General features: G+C 57.2%; 1 protein-coding gene across 1 annotated transcript in view; it reads right to left on the reverse strand.

Annotated features, from left to right (window-relative positions):
• CACNG3 (calcium voltage-gated channel auxiliary subunit gamma 3) overlaps positions 1–9,546 on the reverse strand; it is a 51,194-nt gene extending 41,648 nt beyond the window's left edge. The window contains exon 1 of the mRNA XM_080384436.1: positions 8,967–9,546. Within this exon, the coding sequence (XP_080240562.1) occupies positions 8,967–9,177 (211 nt within the window). The 5' untranslated portion in view covers positions 9,178–9,546. The remainder of the gene's footprint in view (positions 1–8,966) is intronic.
• Between the last annotated feature and the right edge of the window lie 8,212 nt (positions 9,547–17,758).

A 17,758-nucleotide genomic window follows, 5' to 3' on the forward strand; every position in this document is an offset into this window, starting at 1 on the left:
GCGCGCAGTGAGGGTGGGAAACCCGCCTCTGGGAGCCTGATTACAAACGATGTGCAAACAAATGCAAAACATCAAGTTGCCATAAAAGCGACTCAATTACAATCTGGCCCTTTTGCCGGCGCTGGCCCAGATGCAGAGCTGCTAAGGGCAACGGGACGGGTTTTCTGGTCCTGCTGAAGGCAGCTGGCTCTGCTCTGGCTGTGGAGTGTGAGCTAATACACATGTAGAAACCCCACCTTGTCCTCGTGTTTCTCCAGAGACTGCACAGTGAGCAGACTTTTGTTTCTGCCAGCTGCTCTGCATCCCTCCCTTCCTCGGACAAGCAAGGGACTAGACCAGTCAAGCGAAGCCATCGCTCAACAGCTCTACCACGGAAAGCCAGTGGCCAGGCAGAGAGGCATGCTGCTAGCCACGCAGTGTGCCCCTGATCCAGGCAGGGATGGTGAGGACTTGATGCGTTTCTGCCTCCAACAGCATCACTCCAAATGACATGGGACACTTTAAAGCACAAAGCATACCCTAGCCTGAACTCTTCATTTTGAAGATACTGTTAAATACCTGCTGCAAGTAGATGGTTAAAAGATAATACAAATGTAAAAACAAGAAAATTTTGGAAAGCAGCCCCAGGTCCCCAGGGCCGACTCACTGGTCCATGACACAAGCAGTGTTTTACGCTGGGGGTTGTGTAACAGATCTGCTGTGCGATGATGCAGCCCGCTGCTCCTCCTCGGCACAGGCTGCAGAACCTGTCCTCCCCGGAGCCGCCGCAGAGCTGTCAGCACGCACGAGCCAAGGGAGAAGACACCAGTTGTCACCCTGGCACTGACATTCTTTATCACAGCAGGTGTCTTCTTAATCAAAGACGTTATCTCGAGATGCCCGCTGCTGCGGTCCCCCTAAAGTGAGCCACAGCTCATTACAGCCCGCGGGGGTGGGATTGTGTAGAGCGAGCGGCGATGGATGCGTTCCCGGGGTGCCTCACCCCAGAGAAAAGCTATGGAAAACCTCGGGTGCTGAGCCTGAAGTGTCAGCCAAAGCAAACCCACCCATGGACCCTTAGGAAGGGACGTGAAACCCTCTCTTCAACCACTAACACAAAATGCAGTCAAACACCAGCTTACAAATGTCATTTAAAAAACTGAAGGGAGTTTTAGATGTCATAGCACAACTGCAGCCCTTACTGACGGGGGAGCAGGGCAGCGGGTGGGCAGGAGCCCTCCCCAGTTCCTCCAGTGTCACCAGCGCGTGGAGAAAACCCTCGCCAAGGGCATGGCCCTGCTCACCCCCCATCTCCCCATGGCGCTTCGGAGTGACTCAGTGAATGGGGTGGGCACCTTTTCCCTCCAATGTCTTTGACTAACTCACCCTCAGCACCTACCAGCGCTGATGTGCATTAATGACAGTGGATCCGTCGCATCTGCATCCTGCCAGTGCATGGCCATGAGTCAGCCAGAGACACTCAACAGCAAGGTGAGCCAGGGATTAACCTTCTCTGCCAAGCGGGACCCCGCGGGCAGCGGCTGAGCAACCCCCCTCCGTACTTGCGGGTTGGTGCATTTATATAAGTTTAGGAGCAATTTTGATTTTCCTGAGAAAACAGGTTAATGTCTCTTTATGAAGTGCACATTGTGTTCATTAAAATTCCATGGTGAAATGCATGTGAAAAGTAACCACTGAGATGCGAGGAGCATTGAGCAAGTTTAATACCACGGCTCTCTCATCTCATCTCATCCCAAACAGCATGGGCAATTGAAGAGCATTGCAGGTGGCCACACCTGGACCTTTTACCCTGAACCACTGTGCCAAAGAGCCCCGCACGGTCCAGGCCGGCTGTGCTGGTGCACAGGGAAGGGTCTTCACCCCATGGCCCAGCCACAGCAGTGCTGTGTGCCTCCCCAGGAGCCCTATAAAAGACAAACACTAAGGAATCCACCTGGCCTCAAATTACAAAAGGCAAAAGGGATGCAGAGAGAAGGGAAGTGATTTACCAAAGGCCATGCAGCGGAGCCAAGCATCTTTCCCTCTTCCCTGTCTGCTCTCAGCAAACGTCATCCGCTGGCACCTCCCGGCCAGCCTGTGCCAGCGCCCCACCTCCCTGTGGAGGATCTGGCCCGGTCCGAGGGGCATCCTCCCCCAAACCACAGCTACGCTCCCAGCTGCCAGCCCCAGCACTGGGGCTTGCAGTCTTCATTAGCCATCCCCAATTATTTACAGCCGTAATGGAGATAGTGACCTTGCATGGGAAAAAAACCCCACCACTTGAGCCTCATTCAAATTCAGACTTCCACCCCTATTAAACAGTAACAGCTCTTGAGATGACAGACTCTGCACCACGCCTATGCAGCAATAAAATGCCTGTTTCTGAGCTGTTCACAGCATACATTTTACTCATCACGTGCTGCTCACAGGCAATGTGGGAACCAGCTCTCTACTCCACCCCAGAAAACGGGATTTTTGTCCAGCTAAATACTGCAGCATCCCAGGAGGGTACACTCTGCACCTCCTGCCCAAAGCGGCAGTTTCTCAGAGCAGAGCGGGTGGCAGCGAGCTGAAGCACGGCTCCTCTGCCGGCACCTTCCGCAGAGCAGCGAGATGTGAAGGCACGGCTGCCTGGAGGCTCGGTGCCGGCTGGCAGCGGCCTGGGACCCCTCTCTGCCCAGAAGGATTTTTATGGCTTCTGGCATTTGGCCACGTGCCACAAGATGACAACGGGTCTGGAGCAGACCGAGCGTCAAGCTAGCCCGATTTCCCTCTCTATTGGAGAACAGTAATGAGGGTTTACTCAGTACATCCTCCACCAAGGCGAGGTTCAGGGATTTCCCAGGTCAGAGGTTATGCCTGGGGCAACGTGCGTGACACCTCGCAGAGCCCCATGCTCCATCCCATTTTGACCCTGGTGGCACAGCTGACCATGGTGCCAGGCACCTGGCCAGCCCCTCCTCGGTGCTGTCCTGGTGGAAAGGCTTGTTGGGGTGGAGGGGTCAGACCTCAGCGTGGTGATTTCACCAGCTGTTCTCAAATGGGGAACCGGTCCCTCTTCACCCTCACTCATCGCTATCATCTTGGATGCCTCCATCGTCTACTTTCCACCGAAGTTAACTCAACAGCTCCTAGCTTTCATATAAAGCAGAGCACATAACCCCTCCCCACTCACCTCCCCCAGCCTCCCATGCTGTTACAGACGGGTCCCGTCTCCCCCTCCATCACCTCCAGCCCATGCTTACAGCCCACATCATGCAGTCCCTCTCTGCACAGCCGTTACTCCTGGGCTCTCCTTGCCAGAGGTGGTGGGCATCCCTGGGACAGCACTGCGAGTGGTGGCATCAGCGGGGGGGGGGGGGCTGTGCCAGGGCTGTCAGGGCAGCGGGCTGGAGCAGCCGCCTGCCAGGGAGGTCAGCGCAGCTGAACACAGAGAGCCTGGCAGCCATGGCACCGGCACCGCTGGCAGCACCGTGAAGCTGGACCAAGAGCACCGTGGAGAAGTGTTCAATTGCAAGATGGGTTGTTGATGAGAATCTATTACAGACACCAACCAGACAGAGGAACAGGATGAGCAGCTCCTTAAATACCTACCTATAATGAGTAGAGAGAAAAAGTGCTCTATCATGGATGATTGCAATCTCAGGGACATTTGCTTGGCGCTTTTAAAAATTAAAGATAATAACTTTCTAACAGAAACAATATTGCTGTCACCTTGGGGAAATTCTCTGCTTGGCCTCACTCAGAAGGACTGAGAGGAGCTGAAAGCAGGGGAAGAGCTGGTGGCTGTCCAGAGGCAGCTGCTTCCAGCCCAATTTAACGCCTTCGGTGCAAACCAGCTCAGCTCAGCAGAGCTAAAAGCAACCATGGACAAAAACAGCTGGGGGAAAAGCATGAACGCAGAGGCACAACTGCTACTCGGGGGCAAGGGCAGAGCACTTCCCCGGCATCCCAATGAGCCTGCTGAAAGGGGAACTGAAGATTGCCATTAAAAAATAAAAAATTAGGGCTTTTGAGACTGGAAGTAGCGGTTAGGACACGCACGCGGCTGATAAAGAAGCTGATGGGATCAGTTAAAATAAACCTGCAACCCAAAGGTTTAAGCAAAACAAGGAGGAATTCTTTCATTAGAAGAAAGGAGCTTTACTGCTGATGTAAATCACTATCAGATCATGACGGTGCAACTGTCAGTCACGAAGCAGAAGTGACACACAATTATTTATTCATCAGATACTTCTGTTCTGTACTTGGAGACAAACAGGTTCCTGTATTCCGTCAGGAGTTAGGCAGGATGCTAAACAGCGGCTATGAAGTGTAAACATGAAACTGGTAGGACTAGAGAACTTTCCCCCAAGAGTGTTCAGAGAATAGGCTGAGGAGGTTTTTGAAGATATAAATGGATTTTAATAAACCTTGGCATTCTGTTGAATTTCTCGAAGATGGGAAAAGCTGGTTTAATGCCACGAGTGATGGCGATGGGCAATGGTAGGAGCTGCCTCCCCAGCATTGCCTGTGGGTTAGCTGAGGTGGGCAGCGGCAAGGAGGAACCGGGGGATGAGTTAAATGTCAAACAGCCTTGCAGAAAATAGATTTATCAAACTTCATAAATTTTTCTTGATATGGTTACAAATTCAGTTGATAAAGGAAGTCAGTAACATAATACATTTAGAGTTCCACAGGGTATTTGATTTAGCTCTCCTGAAAAAGTAAAAGACCAGTATTATGCAGAATCAACAGTGCTTTATTAAAGGGACCGGGAGGCAGATTGCAGAGATTGTACATTGTCATCCAATGGGATATTTCTTCAGAAGATCACCTGTTAACACAGGAGTGCTGAGCTATAACAATGTCTTTATCAAGAGTCTTAAAAAAACCATGAAATAATTGTGTGTAGAAGAGGCAAACGGCAGAAAAAAGACTGACTGCAATATTAATGAACGATGGAGGTAGGTCAGGCGAATTTGGGCAGCTTGGTACCACGGACTCGTTTGGCAACGGCCATTTTTATACAGGCAAGTCTAAGGTTTTGCAGTTAGGAATGAGGAGAGCAAGTTACAGTTTGGGTGTAGGAGATGATACCCTGACGCTCAGCAGCACAGAAGGGGCTTGGGGCGGTGGCAGACCACCACGCGAAGAGGTTCCCTGCAGATGCTGCAGCTAAGGGAGCTGAAGCGACCCACAGCCGTACAACCAGACTAGTATGCAGAAAGAAGGGAAAACAGTTGCAAGACCAACTAGCAGCTATTATTTCTTATGTTCAAAGGAAGTTTGAGCAGCTCATTTCTTTTCCCAATGCAACAGCCAGCCTGGGGACATGGCACAGCCACCCTCAGCTGAAGTCTCCAGGGCTGACCATCTACCTACAATGCACCAGGAGCCCAGCAGGAGTTGCGGGTCAGGTGTAGAAATGGCTCAGCAAAGTCCTGTGGGCTGCAGGGGCCAGCTGACAACACCCACAATGTTGTTTGAAGCCAGATCCCCCGCAAACGCCCAAACCGCAGGCAAAGCTCTGCAGGTTCGGCAGGGAAGGGTCACCGGCTTGGCAAAGGCTGCGCTGCTGCTGTGGCGGGGGTCACAGCGCTGGGGTGCTGGGACATGTCCGAGTGGGACAGCTCAGCTGAGGAGCAGCTCTGGGTCCCCATGTCCTCACACAGCCACAGGCAGATGTGTCCTCTGCCAACCGCCCTGCCTGCCCCCCAGCTGGACAGCCCGGAGGGACGGCAGGATGCTGTGCCTCCTCGGGGAGGGAGGCAGGCAGAGTAACGCTTGCCATCCTCCAGAAATGCCAGAGCAGTTTATTCTGATGAGTGAAACGAAGGAGGAAAGGAAAAGTACCACATCACCTTAAAATATGTTATTTCAAGCAGCCTTGGCCAACTCCTCCTGCTACTTCTGCCTGCTTCAGAGCCGCATGATGCCATGGAGCCAGTCCCAATCTATACCACGCAGCGGGGAGGACAAGAAGGCTCCCTGCATTTAACGATGCTGAATTTAATTAACTTTGATGAAAACCAAAGTTCTTTTACTTTCCAAAAAACAACACAAGCCCAAGCAGCTATTTCTCAGCTCCAGCTTTCCCCCTGAAGTGCCGTGCATTTCCCTACCTTTTGCATTAACGAGGAAGTCACAGCAGAAAACAACGGGCGACAAAGAGCCACGCGGGACACGCACCAACAAACGCTGGTCACATTTGAGCGGGAAGTACAAGAAGACACCTACTAAGTATTCGCATATTGTAAAAGTGATAATTAGAATTCAAACGCCGCAATTTAAAACAGAGGCTATCCTAGCCCAGCAGTCTGGGAACGCCTGCCTGGGCTCCAGATATTGAGTCAACCACTAATTTGTGTTTTCCAGCGTGGGTGTCTCTACATAGGTCTGCGGTGGCTTCATTCAAGATTTATCCGCTCTCGCCTATGGGCTTTTGACGCTCACGTGGTGTGAGCGGCTCCCACGCAGGCGCTGCGCGTGAGTGACTGACATGGATTTAAAGAGCATCTGCGACGGAGCGTGCACCCAGCGCTCACGTCGGTCATTTTAATCATCTGCCACTCACACTCAGCCAGAGGAGCGACTGGAGTTCGCCACTTCATTCCTCTGTCGTTGCACACATTTAAACCCCCGTTAAGGGCAGAAAGTTCAAGGCCAAGGTACTTCCCGAGGGGCAGAGAGCGCTCCTCAGTGCTAAAAGCATCTTCTGCACCACAGGAGAACTGGCTCTTTCAACTGACCATGTTCACCCCTGGCGCAGGATGATGAAGTGCAACCTTTGTCCGTTTTTCAAGCCAGATATGAGTGTACAGAAATTAAGAGACGCAATGAGGCCCTGCCAGCAAGAATGAGACAGGATCTGCTGCATGTAACAGTATGGGGTGTGGGGGCTCGGCACCCAGCACCCCCCCCCCCCGACCCCGGCACAGGGTACGCTGGCAGAGAGAGTGGCCGGGGGCTGCGGCAGCGATCCTGGGCTGCAGGGGAAACCTCAGCCCCCACTGCAGCACTGTCCTTCCTCCACCCGCAACATGCGTGAGCTCTGCACAGCTTGGATGGGGGAAATTTTCCCTTCCCAGCATCGCATCAGTTAACAGCCCACAAGACACCAGCACATTTCTCCAGCAAAATTCAGGAGGGCAATGAGCAGCCCCACCATGTCCCCCCAGCACTGTCACAGCACCAGGTGCTCACCCTCAGCACTGGCTGGGACCCTCCCCACCAGCCACCGATGGGGTGCTGCATGCCCCCCCACTGCCCCCATTGCCCACCCACGCTCTCACGCACACGCAAAGGGTGACAGAGCCGGTGCCCAGTGCCAGGCCTCGACTGTGCCACAGGCACGGCCAAGCGCCACCAGCACGGCACTGTGCCGAGCCGCCCCAGCAGCTGTTGGAGCACTGGCCCAGGGGTAGAACATGCAGCGGGAGCGATGAGCCCCATGGTGGGCACGTGCCCTACTGCCGCCAGCCCCGCGCCTGGGCTCTGGCGAGGGACTGTGATTCAGCTCTGAGCTCTGGTGTGGCACTGTTAAGCCCTTTCCTGAGTGTACCGTGCCCAGGAGACCGGGGCCTCACCAGCTCCTTCCAAAGCAGGGATTTATCGCAGTGAGGGAAACATAAAACACTCGCTGAAAAAAAAAAAATACAGCCAGCAAACCCAAGAATTTTGGAAATTACTCATGCCTCCAGCGATCCCATCTTTCACAGCCCTGGCTGCTGCCTCCTTGGCTCCCTCAGCCCAAGAGGGGAGACAGATTATCTCAAATTATTTATTATGGAATTAGAGCATGATCCAAACCCTCCTTGAATCAATAAGAAAGCTCCGACTGACTCCACTGGGTTTAGGACCGAGCACCAGGAACAGACAGGGTATTTCTGCATCCATGGCTGTGACTCACCGAGAACTTTCCAATGTGAAGGGAGCAGCTCGGCCGCTGCGGCTTGCTTGCCCCCACCGTCAGAGGCATCGTTCCTGAGCTGGGGGAGCCCAATGCCCCCGAGGCCCCGCGGGACAATAGGGCAGGTGGTCCCCCCACCCCCCAGTACACAGGACACCAACTGCTGCCGCTAATTTTAAAAGTTAAGGCCCAGCGTGATTCCACCAGCCATTTTTTGCTGCGCAGGTACCAGCACCTGGCTCCGTTCGAGCTCACGCTTTCAGCACAGCCTGTTGTTGCTCATCGGAATCTCAGCCAGCAGCTGTGGGTGAGGATCGCCCCCCGAGTGGCCACCGCTGCCGAGGGGCAGCGGCTGCCGGGTCCCCCCGCCGGGCACTGATGCAGGCGTGAAGCCGCGGGGCGAAGCACCGAGGCCGGGCAGGAGGAACCTGCCCGTGGGGCAACCGTGGGGTGCAGGCCCCGGGGGAGGGGGAGACCCGCTGCGGTGGGGCAGCAGCAGTAGCAGCAGCAACAGCACACCTTGCCCCGCTCTGCTGCTCAGGGGAAGGGCTGGCACTGGCCGTGGGGCTCGGAGCGAAAAACACCGGGTGCGACGGGTCCCCCCGCGGCAGGGACACGGTGCGTGCAGAGACCCGGAGAGGGGCAGAGGCTGAGGGGCTTCGCTCGCCAAGCGCTCCGCGCTCCCACAGCCCCCGGGGCCGGGAGAGGGACCTGTGGCCTCTCAGCCCCGAGCTCCCCGGGCGCCGGCACAGGCACGGCGCCGCCGGGAGGCTGCCCGGGGTGGGGGGGAGTGCCCGGGGCGGGAGGGATGCCCGGGGGGGAGGATGCCCACCGACAGCGCTGGTGCCCGCGCTCCAGGGGTCCCCAGCACCCCGCGGCCCAGCTCTACCCGGACCCCGCACCCGGCGGGCACGTTTCGCGGTGCCCGGAGGGGGGGGGGGCGGGTGGGCAGACCGGCCGGGAGGGACGCTCCGCTCCAACGCGGGGCCCGGGTCTCCGGCTCCGGGGTGGGGGGCCGGGAAGCCCCTGCCCTCCCCCGAACTTTCGGGCAGGGCCCCCCCACGGGGCCGGGGAGGGGAGGGGGGGCGGCCGGTACCTTCCAGGCAGCACGTCCTCCAGAGCCCCGAGTGGGTCATCACCTCCTCGTTCTTGCGGCTCGTGTCGTTGTCGCTCGTGGACTTAGTCCTGCACACGCCGCGCGAGTAGAGCCAGTAGTCGGTGCCCACGGCGATGGTCATCAGGCTGAAGGCTGCGAAGGCTCCCACCGTGGTGATGAGCATCTGGACGCCTCTGTCACACATCCTCATGCTGCTTCATCCTACGGCGGCGGCTCGCAGGGGAAGGGCCGGCGCCGCCGCCCGCCGCCGCGCTCCGCGCTCGGCGCCTCATGCCCCCGCGGCCCGCGGCGAGCCGGGCCCCCGCGGCGGCGCGGAGCGGGGCCGCCGAGCCCCCGGGCGCCCGGCCGGCATGGCCCCAGCGGCGGCGGGGCGCGGAGCGGCTCCGCCGTGCGCCCGCGGCGGGAGCGCGGCGCCTCTCCCGGCGCCTCCCCCGCGCCGCCCGGCCAAGGCATCGGCGGGGGGCGGCGGGGGCGGGGGGCAGCGGAGGGCGGGCCGCGGGGGGGCCGCGCCGCCGGGACACCGCCCCCCGCCCGGCCCGGCCCGGCCCGGCCCGGGGGCGGGATGGACGCGGGACCCACCTCGGGGTGCCGCGGGACCCACCTCGGGGTGCCGGCACCGGGAGTGCCCCCGGGGACCCCACCCCGCCAGACGCGCCCCCCCCCCATACGCCGCGCTCCGCCCCGGCACCGCAGCCGCTGCCCCGCCACCGGGCGCCTAGCCGCGGCCGCCGGCGGGGGTCGGAGCCGCGCAGCGACACAGCCCCGGTGCGCCCGCAGACCCCGGGGCGGGGGGCATGCACCGGCTCGCACCGCCCGGAGGGGGCACGGCCCCCCCGCCAGCAGCGCTCTGCCCTGCCCGGTGCCGCGGGAGACCCCAACCCGCGTGGAGCCGGCAAACGGCCGTTGTACCTGGGGGGTGGTCCACGTCCCGCTCCTCGGCCGCCTGCCACCAGTGCGAACCCGCGCTCCCCGCGCCTCGCTGCGCCCGCCGCATCCCAGGCACTCGCCGGCGGCTGGGTGACCGTGACCCACGGCCGCACAAACCGGCCCTGAAACGCACCCGGCGCTGCCATAACGCGCCCTCGGGCCGCTGGTGAGGGGGCGGCTGCGATGCGCTGCGGCACCAGCGGCCCCCTCCTCACGGTACCGCTCAGCTGTAAGTACCAGCCATCCCTCCCCCGAAACAGGAGTCATGGAGGTTACAAAAACCTCAGGCACTGAGAAATGAGCGAGTATGGAATTAAGCAGCCTCGTCACCCTCAGGTCACCCTCTGTGCAGGGGCATCAGGCAGGGCACGGGCACTGCAAGGCCGCAGTGCTCCTGCCCCCACAGTGTGCACTGCCCTGGCTGCCCAGCCACTGCCCACCCATGTGCTCCCAGCCCAGCCCACCGATGTGCTCTTCGGCCACGGACTGATGTGCTCCTCAGCTGTGGACCACCGATGTGCTCCCTGGCCTCGCTGCCAGCCCTTTGCCCCTGCCACCTCTGCTCAGAGCCGGGGTGAAGGCAGGGGCACATCTGCCACGCTCTCCCGGGTGCACAGCACCAGATCCAGCTTTTCCAGCACCTCCTCCCAGAGAGCTGCCGGGCTCAGCACTGGCTGGTGACAGTGAGGATGGAGGCTCAGGAGTCATGGTCAGAAGCATCCACCTGAGCTGAACCACAGGACTTTTTTTTTCTGTGTATTTTTTGAGGAGAAGTTATAGTTGCCCAGTTTCTGTGACTGGTAGTGGCATCAGCACACGATGGTCACAGGGCACCCCTTGGTGTCACAGGCTGGACACCAAGATGAGCCCTGCTGTGTGGCCACACCAGGACGCTGCTCCTGAGTGATCTGGTACCACCAAGGTAGCTCGGGGCAAGGTGCCGGGAGAGACCGTGCTCCTCCAGGACAGCTGCCTCAGCAGTGGCATTACACTCCCTCGTCCTCCGCCGCTCCCACCACCTGTCAGCCGGCTCCCACCAAGCGTGGGGCACAGCCTGACACCAGCACCCCACCCGGCCCCCATCCTGCGCAGAGGCAGGCATCCTGGGGAGGAGGCAGCAAAGATATCTCACACCTACAGCGAAGGGGCTGCAAATTGCATTCCGAGTGGGGGATTTTGCAGCCTTAATTGTGTTATTTTAACATAGTGTGTGTAGGTGTGCGCAGAGTGCACATGTACCGTTTCCTAGGCTTTTAACAAAGTGAGCTCAAACAGAATCAAAGTCCATGTCGGATCATGCCGGGCCTTGCACAGGTTGGTGGCAGGGGCACCCCTCGCCAAGCCCTGCACCCCTCTTACCGCTCCTTGCATGGGGTAGCCGGTCCCAGGATTGGGCCCGGAGCTCTGGCCAGAGCAGCCACCCCAGGGGACACGCAGGGGGGTTGCCAAGATTTGCAGCTCACAGGAGTTTGCCATCCCGCTTTGCCGCTCAGGCTCTGGGAGGCAGCATGCTCCGGCAGGCTCAGCCTGGCACCCTGCCCTGTGGGCCTGGGCTCCTCTGGCCCCAGCCCTGGTCACCCCTTGCTCCTCGCTGTCTTATCCACCATCGCCTACCTGCTCAGGGACCTGGACCCTTCTGAGTTGGGCAAAGTAAAAACAAATAACAAAATCCAGCCTATGCTGCAAAGATTGTACAATTTGTGGGGGGGAAAAAAAAAAAAAAAAAAAAAAAGCTGTCCTTGCAGGCAAAAATGTCCTAAACCAAGATCTGTTAGGCTTTGTCCTTCCAAATCCAGCGATGAAAGCTCTGCTGCATTTAAATTGGCAAAGTGACAGAAAGTAAGTAGTCAGAAATAATCCCTAGCTGGATTAGGTTTTTCCTTGAAGGAAGAGAGGCTCTGATACAAGGCGAGTTTAGGTCATTAGCAATGCAGTGAGGTGCTGAGCTCCAGCCTTGCCTGGTCTTCATTTCCCTGCTCCCAGGGGCTGCAAGGGGATAAGGACTCCAGAGCCTTTGGCACATGTGTTCATCCTTCCCCACTCCCACGAGGGGATTATTTATATCTGCACATGCTTTGGAAATGCTGGCTGCAATCTACTGGCTTTACCAGGACTCCAGTGGTGAGGCTGGTGCCTGATGTGCTGCTGAGTTCGGGGACGTTCTCCCAGGTGTGACATGAGCCAGCAGTGCCGTACGTGCCACCAGCCCAAGTGCCTGTGGCACAAGCGGGCTCACTCGGTGCGAGCTTGTGCAGTTGCCTACTGGCTCTGCAGCTCCCTGCTGGCCTTCTGACAGTCTAGTAGCAATAAAAATAGCAGGGGAGAGAAACAGAAATCCATTCTTATTAAGGCTTTCTACTCTGGGAAGATGCAGAGCGGGGCAGGAGTGGCCACGCGTGGGCCAGCGAGCAGCACGCAGCCTCCCGGGATGCCCAGGTGGATGCGCTCACAGCAGCGGCGCAGCGGCAGCCTGAAGCCCATGTTACTTTGCCCATGCTCCTGCTTTCGCACACACTGCCGTGCCCCACCATTGCATCTGCTTTTTGTTTTCTTCTCTGTAGGGATACCCTGGGTAGACAAAACTAGTCCAGGAGAGGGAAAGGGATGACACAGGACAGCAAACGTCATGCAGGTGCCACCAGGTGCCCCCAGCTGCTCCGTGCAGTTCAGCAGCTCCCCATCCCAGCAGCCCTGCTGGGGACATCCCAATCCCAGGCTGCCGGAGGGAAGCCGAGGGAATCCCTTCCCCAAGGTCATACAAAGACCAGGCTTTACATGGCGCCTGCCTGCATGGGATGGGTGGGAATGGAGGAAGCTCACCAAAGGGATTCTGCGAGGCCGTGGTACCACAGAAGTAATAAAAGAACAAACAGCAGTAGATTAAAAGATATTTTGTAGTCTCAATCCAGCCGGACCGTGCTGAGCCACCATAAAAGGTTTGCTGCTGCTCCGACCCATGGCAATTTAATTGATTTGATTTAAATTCTTTGAAGAGGAAGTGGATAACGAATAATGAGGCAAACAGGATTGTAATGCAAATGAAAGAGATGAAAGATGGCTTCAGGGAGACGGCTCTTGAAGGTCAGAGCCTAATGCAAAGCTGCTTCTGGTCACTCATTCAAACATTAATGAGGCTGTGTTCCTCCTGGTGCCTTTGATGGATGGAGGGGTGGCTTGGGAGGCAAATGCTGTGCTGATGCCTGGCCTCCACTCTCCTTACTCCAAGCGGGTCACCCCCTTGCAGCAGTGAGGAGGATTCTGCCTGGCGTGTCGTAGGCACTTGGGTCTCTGCTGCCTGTGTTACACTGGGTAAGCAGACCTCTTAATCCTGTTTTTCCAGATACTCCGATGGAGGCTCTAACTTCAGAATTAATTAACTTCACTATCAAAAGCTGAGTCATTTGTCACAATGGTTTTGTCATTAGCTCCCATAATTAAGGAAGGTGTCACAAAACCAAATGTTTCACTTACACAAGCCAGGATAACTGACACTCAGAAGCATTTCTGACATGCTGGGGATGGGCACAGCAGCGAATCGGGGAGGGGCTTGACCAGCCACCCCAAAACCCTGTGCTGGGGCCATGGGACACCTTCCTGGCACGGCCCAGCAGATCGCCCCGTCCCCTGGGACAGAGGAGGACATCTTCTTGCTGAGGGCTTAGCTGAAGTCCCCAAGGGGAGAAGGAAATGCCCTTCCTAACATGCTCACCAGCTCTCACAAGGGCACTTCCAAAGAAAACAAATTCCCTCGATGGAGAAAGGCGGGTGTACACTGTGCAGCTCCCTGTGCAAGCGGGCAGAACACTGCTGGATGGTGCACTTGGCCAGGAGACCCTCCCACAGCCTCAGGAGCACCTGCAGACACTGGGGGGTCTGCCAAGCCCCAACCCTCAGTCTGCTCCCGCTCCTCCACCCTCGCTGCTGCGGGCAGGGATGGGCAAGGTGCTGCTGAGGGTCTGCCTGGTGCCCGGCCCCCCTGGCGCCAGCCAGCTCGCCCCCACCACCCCGCCTGCCCTACAGGGACTAGGAACCAGTGCTCACGGTGTGGTGGGAAGAGCATCTGCAGTAGCGTTAATTAACTTAAATAGTGATTAACTGAAGATACAGCTTACACCTCCCCACTCCCTCCCCAGTGGTCTGTATGTCTCTAAGCACAGCCAGTGCTAAGACAGTGCGGGTCTCTAGTCCGGGACCTGCACTCAGGCAGGCTCCACCTGCTAATACTCTCCAGCCATACAGATACACATCTTTTTTACAGAAAAGGAGCAACATCTCAGTGTTTGCTGCTGTCAGGGGGCTCAGCAGGGCCCAGCTGGGTGACCACACCAGCAGCCAACAGCCAGACCCAGCTGCCGACTGCCGGGGGTCCCACCGCACGCCCAGCCCACCGGCTCTCCCCCTGCGCACCACCGGCGTCTCGCAGGCAAAGGAAGTCAAGCTCTCAGGATTTCTTTAAAATTATATTTTTTATTTTTTCATACATGCAGCAAATAGAATAAAGAGTATATGCCCATCTAAAAGGAGGTCTTTATGAGAATCTTTTGACAACACACAGCAGGTAGTCTAGGATGTAGAAAAGTCATCAAATACTTGCAGGTGAAATCAAATTCACAAACACAAACTGTTCAACAATAAACATTTTCTTTTTTTTTTTTTTTTCTTAATTGCCACTTTGAACGTAATCAGAAATAAACAGCTTGGATGACACTTCCATGCATGGAGCAAGATGCTTGTTGCTTCTGTTGCTGTTGCAGGCTCAGTGGCTCACCTGCTTCTGCAAAAGCAAAGAAGCTGCAGCACTTGTTAGTATGAGTTAGTTCCACCCTCCAGATGTAAGCCCTACGTCTTGAACAGCTAGATCCTCACACTCTGCGATAGAAACCACCCTAGTTCTTCATTTGGATTAGAGCTTCTGGGATTCACCATCAACAGAACAGATCTACTGCCCAGAGCGCTCACTCATCTTGCCGGCTTTGCGACTATCTATATGGTTGGCCACTATGCAAACTTGCATTTCTTTATTAAATGGATTAATGGATCAGTAACTCCTTTGGTGATGCTCTCTTATCAAGAGAAGCTGCTCAGATGTCCAGCCAGGGGAGACAAGAGCAGCACAGCAGATCCCCCCAGCCATGTGCATGTGGCATGGCCCCAGGGCAGCCCCTGGCACATGCTGGCTGGGGAGCAGCAGCGGCGACAGCCCCGGCACAGGCTCGCCCCGAGTGGCTTGCGACGCCTGGGTCGGCACCGGCTGTGGCCCACACATCCATGTGCAGCTGCCGGGCAGCGGAGCTGGAGCAGATCAGAGCTCCCAACCCACCTCGCCTGCCCGGAGCCCCACAGCCCTCAGCAGAGCCCTGCGGGCTGCCCGTGCCAGGCATCTCCCAGGCTGAGCCCAGCAGCCAGCCCAGCTCTGCCCCTCACCTCGGGTGGGTCTCTGCTCAGGCTTTCCTCCGCTCCCTTCGCTCCTCCGTGTCCCCGTGTGCCACACAAGCTCTCCGGCAGTGCTCCGCTGCTGCAGGTGCCCGACAGCCTCCCCCCGCCCCCCAGCTCAAGCCGGGCTGTGCTTTAGACCAGGAACATGGACAAATGGCCACAGTCCTCCCTCCTTAGCTTTGGCACAAAGTCCAAGTGTCTTGGACTAGGGCAGGTCCAGGGAGCTCCGGCATGTGCAGCCCAGCAGCCCCACAGACAGGAACGGGATTCTGCTCCCACACCGAGGGATCCTGGCGTATGTCTGAATGCAAGCGCTGGCAATGCCGGTGGGTAAATGTCAAGCGGTTATTTCTTCGCCTCCAGGAGCCTCAGGCCTCCACCCCATGTGCTCATCACCCCGCGGTCTGGTCCCCTCTGCAGAGCCCGTGCTGCCTGCCAGCCCCCGACCAGCAGCGCAGGGGCCAACACAGCCCCGGGGCTGGGGGGCTGCCCTGATCCATCCCACCCTCGGGGGAACCACCTGGGCAGCCTGAACCCCACTTACCTGCAGTGCTCAGGTGTAATCCAGCCCAGGAGAGTCAGGACTTACGGTCCTTTGCAGGTGGAGTGACTGCATGTCTTGCCTCCTCCATTGCCCCCACTAGGGGAGATGGAAAGTTCTGGGTCCCACTCTGACCCTGCTGCCAGTCCTGCAGCCAGGCTGCTCAGCGTGAGGGACACCAGTCTTGCAGCCAACCTCCCCCCCAGCATGGAGTGAGCAGTCGGTGCCCTCTGCAAGCCTTCTCTGCAGCTGCAGGCTGAGATGCCTCCTCTGTCCTACCCCGTGAGCACCCTTCTCCTTCTCACCCACTGCTCTCCTTGCCTTCTTGCCCCCCAGCATGGCACTGCTGCACACGGCGGCGGGCACTGTGTGCTGGCAGCGCTCGGGTCTCATTCTGCTGGGCTTCGTCCATGCACCGACCATGCAGGGACTGCCTGACGGGACCCCGCTGAAGCCTCTCAGCTCTAAGCATCTTCCTCAAGCACTGCTTTCCCCATCCAATAGGGAAGATTAAGTCATTAGATTACAGCAGTGAGTCAACCACTGCCACTCTGCCCTTCCTTGGAAGAATTTGTACAAACCCCAGCATCTGTGCAGGGCCGAGCAGATCCCATCACATGTTTCTCCACAGAAGAAACGGGTCATGCGGAAATAAACCTTGAAATAAGAGTTTGGCAATAGCAGAATGGACAATGTCAGAAATACTCCAGATAGGAATTCTGTAGGCAGGACCTAGCCTTTGCTGAGCTCTCCCTGGAGCACAGATCCTAACCCTGCAGATCCCAAAGCTGCCCCTGAAGCTGCCCTGCAGCACAGCTGAGCATGGCCCCATCCAGGCTGCCCGGCTCGCCCCGCGGCTCAGCAATGCCTGCTCCATGCAGAAGTGTCACCCCAACACACACACACACACACACACACACACACACACAAGTCCCAGACAGAAATGACGTAAGTCCCCCCGCAGCAGCCCCTGCATGTGACCATGGCCCCGGGGTGCCCCTCAGCATGGGAGACCTTACAGCGGCATCCTGGACAGACCCCGGGAGCGGCTTCAGCGCTGAAGATACGGAAATTAAAAACATTCACCACTGAAGTAATACTAATTCTGCAGCAACAGGTTCGAAAGTTATGGCAACATACATGCTCTGAACATTAACTGTGGTCTGCAGAGGATGGCGAGACGTCTTCCGAAACGTGTGCTGGGGTTACGGGAGACCTCACCAGACACTAGCCCATGCACGAGGCTTCGTCTGATGCAGAGCGTCTCGTAAACCCTCTTGGCAATCTGGCACAATTTGCAGTTTTTCTGGGTTTTGGTTTGTTCCCTCCAGCCCAGGTCAGTACCCAAGGCCAGGGGCTCACAGCTCACACCCCAGCAGGAGCAGGGCACTGCCTGCCTGCGCTTCAGTAGCGGGGCAAAGACACCTGGCCGGCGGCTCCCGGCAGGCGGGACGGCAGCTTTAGGTTCTTGCAGCCTTTTTTTCCTCAATGAATCAATAAAAGAAGAAAATAATTTCAAAAGGTAGAGTTTGGAGTTTACAAAAGGTCTATAAACCAGAATTTCCCTTATAGGATTCTTTTTGATTCATAAAATTCCACCCCCATTTCCCCTATAGGCACAGAGTAACGTGTATTTACATTAGAACTGGTAGTGGTTCAGAAAACACACACACAGGTTGGGGATTTTTTGCAAAACAACTGAACTGGTGTGCAGTAAGAGGGATATCAGCCAGTGACTCGAAGGATGCTCACACCTGGGGCTCATCCTGCTGCAAACCCAACAGCAGCAGGAGTCACCACCCAGCCCCTGCCGGCCAGCTCCTGCCCCTGCCTGCCTCTGCTTGCCCCTGCCTTCCCCTACCTGCTC

Source organism: Falco punctatus (genome assembly GCF_963210335.1).
Source record: "Falco punctatus genome assembly, chromosome: 4".
Taxonomy (NCBI): domain Eukaryota; kingdom Metazoa; phylum Chordata; class Aves; order Falconiformes; family Falconidae; genus Falco; species Falco punctatus.